Here is a 7,401-nt window from a genome sequence, read left to right on the forward strand (position 1 = left end):
AAACAAACACAGGGGGAAGAGTGGGCTAAGGAGAGGACGAGAGGGAAGGGGAGAGGGGGGGCATAGCCGGAAATGAAAGGGAGGTAGGGGGGAGGCGAAGGGTGAACGAGAGAGGAAAGGTGGAGAGAGGTGGAGGGGAGCATGAGAGGGGGGTGCGTGCAGGCAGAGAGGGGAAGGGAAGGGCAAACAGAGGGGAGAGGGGCAGGCAACGGGTAGCGAGGGGGGGGGGGGGGGGCGCACCACCAGGCACGAGGGACCACGCTCTTTCTCAGAAAATTTACTGCACCTTGTACTCCTGCACGAGCTGCCTTAAGGCCGAACACTGAAAGAAGCTGCTTTTATAACCCCTCCTTTCATGCTAATAAAGCTGCTTTTATAACCCCTCCAAGAAGCTTCATTGCCCAACTAACTCACAACCAATTTCATTACGGCTCACTAATCAGTTCTTTACAACCCCAAATATTTCATCCTCCCAGCGCCGATCCAGCCTGCCTGAAGGCTAAACGCCGGGGAGCTGCTTTTATAAACCACCCCACTAATCCTCAGTACCTACCTGCAGCTGCCCATGTTCTGCCCTATGTAGCTGCTGTTTTTGCTTCCCCCCGCCCCCCCGTGAGGAGCTGCGCCGCTTGCAGCGCCCCTTGTTGCAGCGTTTTTCAGCTGTATCCCATAATTCCCTGTTTCCTTTGTTCGTTTGCCGGCTTCTTACCATCAGATCATGATCACCTCCTGTTCTTTCATCGCTCGCAAGCTCCCCAGTACAGACTATATTGCAAAGCTCTTGCATTTATAAGCTATCACTTCTTAGTTACATGTTTGCTTTCTATCCCACGATCATAGCTTTTTGTTTCCTCTCTCAATCCAATCGTTGTTTCTAACTTCGCCCTTTACCTGCCCTCACTAATTATGCTGGTAAGAATGGTCAGTTTCTGTTCTTTTTACGCTAATTATTAACACTATGGTGTACGAGCTGTTAAACAATGGTTGTCTTTTCTTATTTTCGCTTCGATTCGCAGGGAGCTTCGCAATACCTATCACTGTGCAATCTTTCGACAGTAATACTAGCGCGTCAGCCTCGAACAGGTTGATCTTATGCCAACCCCAACCCCATCAGAGCTCAACAGCCCCTTCAAATTTGTTGTGACGCCTCCTACACCGCTTTGTGATCCGGTGAAATACGTGGGAGCGGCCGGCACTATGATGGAGCTCATGCACGAGCAAGGGCAACAAAACCAGCAGCATCTCACGGTCACAGCTACACAGGCTCATTCTCTTCACAGAGGGCCACTACTCACTCATTACATGAACCACACAGTTACACCACCACCTCCTAGTACTGTTGCCCATCTGCAAGCGCTACCCATCAACAACCATGTGCAGCCTGTCGAAGAAAATCATAATCACAATAATTTCTACAGCAGCGGCCGATTCGATGACCAGATTGATGATCAGGTTACAGTATGTTCAAGCAACCTGCAGGAAAGAACATGGCGAATGGAGGCACCTCTGATCATTGGGAAAGAGTGCGACGCGCTGAAACCCTCATCCGCGACCACGCTTGTCAGCCTAGCTGCTGCGTCTACTTCACAATATGAAGCAAGTGTATCTGCATCGGATCAGCACATGGAAACACAAAAAGCAAAGATTATTGCGCACCCGAACTTCTCTCAGCTAGTACTAGCTTATGCAAACTGCCGCAAGGTGATTCCTTTCTTCTGCACTAGGGCTTATCGTCATCTCTCTTTTAGTGCTTATCGCCATCTCTGTTTTTTCGTTTTGAAAAACTAAACCTCATGCTGACAATATTGAGCCTTAGATCGGAGCTCCCCCGGAGGTGGTGACAGGTCTTGATGAGGTCTGTAAAGAGTTCGATCAGACCTTTCGATCCGCAACACCAAGTGCAGCTATTGGAGCGCCAGATCCAGAGCTTGACGAGTTCATGGTACGCCTGCACGCTGCTTATACGCTCTTTGTAAACGTCTTTGCTGCCTTGCTACAGCCTCTAGATTCTCTCAACTCTCTCACAACATGATCACACTTTGTGTTGTAGCACGTTTATTCTGACACGCTACAAAAATACCACGACGAGCTGACAGAATCGTTCAGAGAATCCAGAGACTTTCTGAAAAGAATGGAAAGACAACTCAATGCACTTAGCAAAGACAACGTTAGGATTTCTGAAACAGGTGCGAGTGCGAGTGCATATGTGTGTGTGTGTGTGTGAGAGAGAGAGAGCGCGAGCGAGTCAGAGTGTCTGTCTGTTCAGAGTGTCTGTCTGTGTGTACTGTGGGTGTAATGCAACACGAGGGCATATACGACCAATGGTGGGACTTGAACTCGGGTAGATCATGGCCTTTATAAGGGCCCTCGCACTAGCCAATCTGCCCAACTTGTGGGTGGCAGAAAGGTAGTGCGAGAAAGAGAGAGACGTGGAAGGAGAAGATGCAGCTTGTTTATCAATTTTTTTGCTGTCTATTGATTGTCATAGATCAATAAGGTCCCTAAGTAGTACTCTTGATCAATAAGGTCAACATACACCCATGGATTGAGCTCATTGACTTTAAATCCTTAGAGACCTCTTCAGTTCTATTGTAAATAAAGCTTAAGATTGGTCCAACTGCAATATAATAACAACCTTGATATAAAAATAAAAGTTTTAATATCAAAATTCCATGACCAAAGAAAATAATAATAACAAAATACATCAATAGTCACTAAGCCTTATACTTACAAAAAGGATATACAAAAGCTACAATGTATTGAAGTAATGTGTTCATCACGCTTAAACGATATGTTATCCATATAAAGGCATACATGTCCTTTAATATATTGAATATGGTTAGGAATTTTTATCAACATCACAAGTCCTCGCGCAAATGATGTCCTTTAATATATTAACAATTGAATATGGTTAGGAATTTTTATCAACATCACAAGTTATCCATATAAAGGCATACCTGTCTCACAAGTTATCAATTGAATGCACCTGTTGACTGTATGCTCAACAAGAACATCCTTTCATGGCATCAATATCATCATCATTGAAGAGCATGTCAAACTCATAGCACTTATATATCATTAACAAATCTAGAAGTAAAAGAATAATCCTTAAAAATCCACATAATCACTCAAATTATTATTATCCTTACAATCATCATCCAAAAGTCATTAATTGATCCAAGAGGAAATTTCAAGCAAGATAAGAATAAACACAATCATCTACTATGAAGCCATCACCATATTATCTTACTCTTTTAATTAGCCATGATCAATACCATTCAATAAAGGTTGTTGCAGATCATCAAAATATAATTTATAAACTCCTTTAGATGCTTCTTAAACCTCTCTATTAACATTAAAGTCAATCCATATAAATATTAAATATGATGATGAAGTTTTAATAAAGATCTTTGGTCAACCTCTCTCTAAACATTAAGGTCAATCCATATAAATATTGAGCATGATGAAATTCTAATAAAGATCTTTGGTCAACAAAGTTTCCTTGGGTCATTAAAGTTAATTTTAGTCATTAACCTCCCTTAGTCATTAATAAAGATCTTTGGTCAACAAAGTTTCCTTGGGTCAAAGTTAATTGTTAGACATATATTAATTTAGTCCGAGGCACTTAGGCCTAGACCGGACATTACTAGTGTTTGCACGGGTAGGGGCCTAGTGGGCCAAGGTCCGTAGCTTGGGGGTTAGCCAAGGAGTGCGGGAATGGGAGCTAAGAGAGCACTTCTACCTTTTGCTTGATTGGGAGGTGAGAACATGCTCTAAGGGACTTCCATTTATAGAAACTCATGGGCTATATTGGCTGGGAGGCAAGAAGCACACACAGGTCATTTTCTTCCTCTTACATTTGGTATCCGAGCTGGTTACGAGCGCTCTGGAACAAGCAGTGCAGTAGGCTTTTTCTGTAAAAAAAAAGAGGGGGCTGCGCCATAGCTGACGCTGCGAACAGCTGATTACAAGCGAAGAGAAGCAGGGAATCCGCCAGCCGCGCGCGCACGTCAACCAAGCCCACGCGCTAGAGAGCTCTCTCTCTCTCTCTTTTGCTTTGAAATACAGAAGGCCACGCTTTACATCTTGAACCCTTAGCCTTCTGCTTTTGTTTTCTTATGTGGGATTTTGTTCAAAGATTTCAAGCTCTCTTAGCGCCTCTGGAATTTGCTTCCATAGCTTCTTTCTGTGTATAATCACCTTGTCTAGCAATTATTTTCAGAGAATGGTAGCTTCTTCTGTATAAAAGCTTTTTCTGAGCTATAAAGCCTAGCTTGCAGAATAGATAAAGTACTTCAATTGAGTCCGACATGGTGCAAAAGTGAGCAATTTCAAGCCTTGTTCTTTGTGTTCCAAAACCGGCCCCGACAAGCTTGAAAAAGCTCAAGAATCAAGCAAATTGTGCCCCGTTCATAAGCAATTAAGGATCTGACGCTTCAAGCAAGTGCAATAGTGACCAAGGGACTTCAATTATTAGAGACAACTACGGATCTGGAGAAACCTGCAATCTATCGTGAATGCTCAAAATTGGTGCCAGATATGCGTTTCTGACTCTTTAATGCTTGAAATGGATGTTCTAGTACATGTATAAAGTGCACAGGCAATGTTTATGTGTGGATATGCGTGCATAGAGTGAATTGCACATCAATTTGTGGTCTTTTCATGCTCTGCAATTTCTGGTCTTTTGCATCAAAAAGCAAATTTGGACTTGTTTCGCATCGAAATCTTCATAAAATACATGTTTTGAGCAAAATTGGGGCAATTGATGCATAGTTTTTGGGGTTATCATGCATTTTATGCTGTTATGCTGGTAAATTTCATTCAAAGACAATAAAGTGCAGAAGTTACAAGTGTAATTAGTGTTTGTGTGACAGTTTGCTAGCTGTAAATATTTGGGTGCTTTTCCTATACTCTTTTCATCAAGTCATTTCAAAAAAAAAAAGAGAGAAAACATGGAAGGAGAATCCTCACAGCAACATGTGCCTGATACGACCATGCATGACGAGGATGAAACACTTGATGTGACTACTATGGTTGCTCGTATTGACTCTATGGAAAACACTATGCAATTAGTTCTTAATCAAATGAAAGAATTGACTGAAATGCGGGGAAAAGAATTAGAAAAGTCTATATCCATCCCTCTTGATGAGGAAATCAATCAAGGTGGTCTTGGAGAGCCAGGAACCTCAGCTAGAGTGACTACTTTGGGGCGAGCCAAGTGGCAACTTAAAGATCTCAAACCGCCTAAATATAATGGCAATACAGCAGCTCGCACAGCAGATGCAGTGGAACAATGGCTTTCCAAGTGGGAGCAATGTTTTAGGCTGTGCCATATAAATGATGATGTGGCTAAGATTCAGCAAGCCACGTATAACCTCCTCGATGTGGCTCATCGATGGTGGAGGAAGATAGAAAAGGATAAAGCAGAGCCTGTTACGTGGAATGCCTTTAAAGTTATATTTTATAATAACTTTGTGCCACCTGATGAGCGCAGTCGAGCGCTTGATTCTTGGTTCTTCATGTCACAGAAGAACTATTCTGTTCAAGAATATGCGGATAGGTATCGGGAAGTCTTGCTAAAAGTGCCAGAGCATATTCCTGATTTCTTGCAAGTTCATAAATTTGTGTTGGGTCTTAAAGAAACTCTTCAGCCTCTAGTGCGCAAAGAGAAATGTTCTACGTTGAATGAGGCCATTGAATTAGCAATTGTGCTTGAGGATGGCAAGAAATTTCCTTCGGGAGGTGGAGGTCAGAAATCCTCTTGGACTCGCGCCCCTAGATTTTTGGCCCCAGCTTCCTCTACTTTACCATCCACCAGTGAGGGTAGGGGTAAAGAGATTAGAGAGATTCATATGATCAAAACTGCAAAGGGGACCAAAAGAAAAGTTTCTGCTATGGCGGAAAGGGCTTTTAATAGATCTATGCTTACTCCGCAGCAAAGGGATAAAGCAATGAAGGAAGGGCTGTGTTATGGATGTATGGGCCAGCATAAATTTAAAGATTGCCCAAAGAAGTCAAAGATCACGGCTAGTATGGTGGTTAATCCAATGCAAGTGTCGGAGGACAGTGAGGATGACTTGTTGGATGACACTCCACAAGATTATCCTAAAAGAATTTTAGCTATTTCGGTAACCAAGAAGGTGCCTACAGCTCCAGATGCAGTCTTGTCTCCTGGGGCACAGCAGGGTTACCAGTTTCCAGACACCGAGCTTATAGTATTGAAGGGGACTGTGCAAGGAACGCCAGTCAAGATCCTCTTTGATACTGGCTCTACTCATAATGTAATTAGCTCAAGGCTTGTCAAGAAGCTAAAGCTCCAAACGCAGCCTTTAGAGTACAGCTACACAGTGGAGCTAGCTGACGGCAAGGGCACAGAAGTGTGGGATCGTCAAGTTCCCATTCCAGATCCAGTCCTACGAGGACAGATTGGACTTTGAAATTACACGGCTTGCGAGATTCGATCTAGTTCTCGGCAAGCAATGGCATGTATGGAAGAAGCCAACGATAGACTTTTCTTCCCATGTCATCCAGTTCGAGCATAGCGGCGGCAGACACCTTTTGATTCGCGGGGAACCCGATTTCCCAGAAGCGAAAGTGTTAAAGGCTACCAAGATGCTCAAGTTAGATTGTAAGTATATTTACTTTTGTTATATTGTAAATATTTCTAAATCAAATCCAAGGATGGATTCGACAGTTGGTGGCAGTTTTATCACCTCAGCTTTAGATCTTTCTAATAAGATAAAAGCTGAATTCGAAGATGTATTTAAAACTGAGTTACCTGTTGGTTTACCTCCTCGCAGGAATGTGGAGCATAGGATTGAGCTCATTCCAGGAGCTAATCCAGTTGCTAGACCACCATATCGCATGAGTCTCAAGGAGGAGAACGAGGTTAGGAAGGTGGTGGACGAATACCTTAGTAAAGGCCTGATTCGTTCGAGTTTTTCACCTTTTGCCTCGCCTATTTTACTTGTAAAGAAAAAGGATGGTTCTTTTAGGATGTGCGTAGATTACAGAGCACTCAATAAAATTACTGTCAAGCATCGTTATCCTATGCCTAGTGTAACACCTCCGCTACTACGGCTGCGTCTTCCTCAAGCCGCCATAGCCTAGGCGTGGAGAAGAAGAGAGGGTGGAAGTCGGTTCACCTCCCAACCATATAATGACGAGTTAGGGTTTCTCGTTGGGTTTTATACCAAAACCCTGGCCTGTGTCCACACCTCCTAGCCCGGCCGCCCATCTTACTTAAGAGTCGTGCTAACTTAGATGTGTACACACATCGACCAAACCCTAACGCCCATTAACCCCTGAACCCCGCTAGCACTAATAATACTCTCGAGACTCCGAAAGCTATTAACTTATGCTAGGGTTCGACTTCCGTAGGACCATAGTCTTGACACCTAG

General features: G+C 43.3%; 1 protein-coding gene across 1 annotated transcript; it reads left to right on the forward strand.

The window, feature by feature from the left end:
* The first annotated feature begins 1,092 nt into the window (after window positions 1-1,092).
* On the forward strand, window positions 1,093-4,882 carry LOC147621328 (uncharacterized). Its single transcript, XM_086824437.1, has 4 exons — window positions 1,093-1,701; window positions 1,817-1,942; window positions 2,051-2,186; window positions 4,875-4,882. The coding sequence occupies exons 1-4, from the start codon at window positions 1,093-1,095 to the stop codon at window positions 4,880-4,882; spliced, it is 879 nt and encodes a 292-aa protein (XP_086680563.1).
* Window positions 4,883-7,401: the final 2,519 nt, after the last annotated feature.

This window comes from Cibotium barometz, chromosome 30 (genome assembly GCF_041138505.1).
Source record: "Cibotium barometz isolate CiBa-2024 chromosome 30, ASM4113850v1, whole genome shotgun sequence".
In the NCBI taxonomy this organism is placed as follows: domain Eukaryota; kingdom Viridiplantae; phylum Streptophyta; class Polypodiopsida; order Cyatheales; family Cibotiaceae; genus Cibotium; species Cibotium barometz.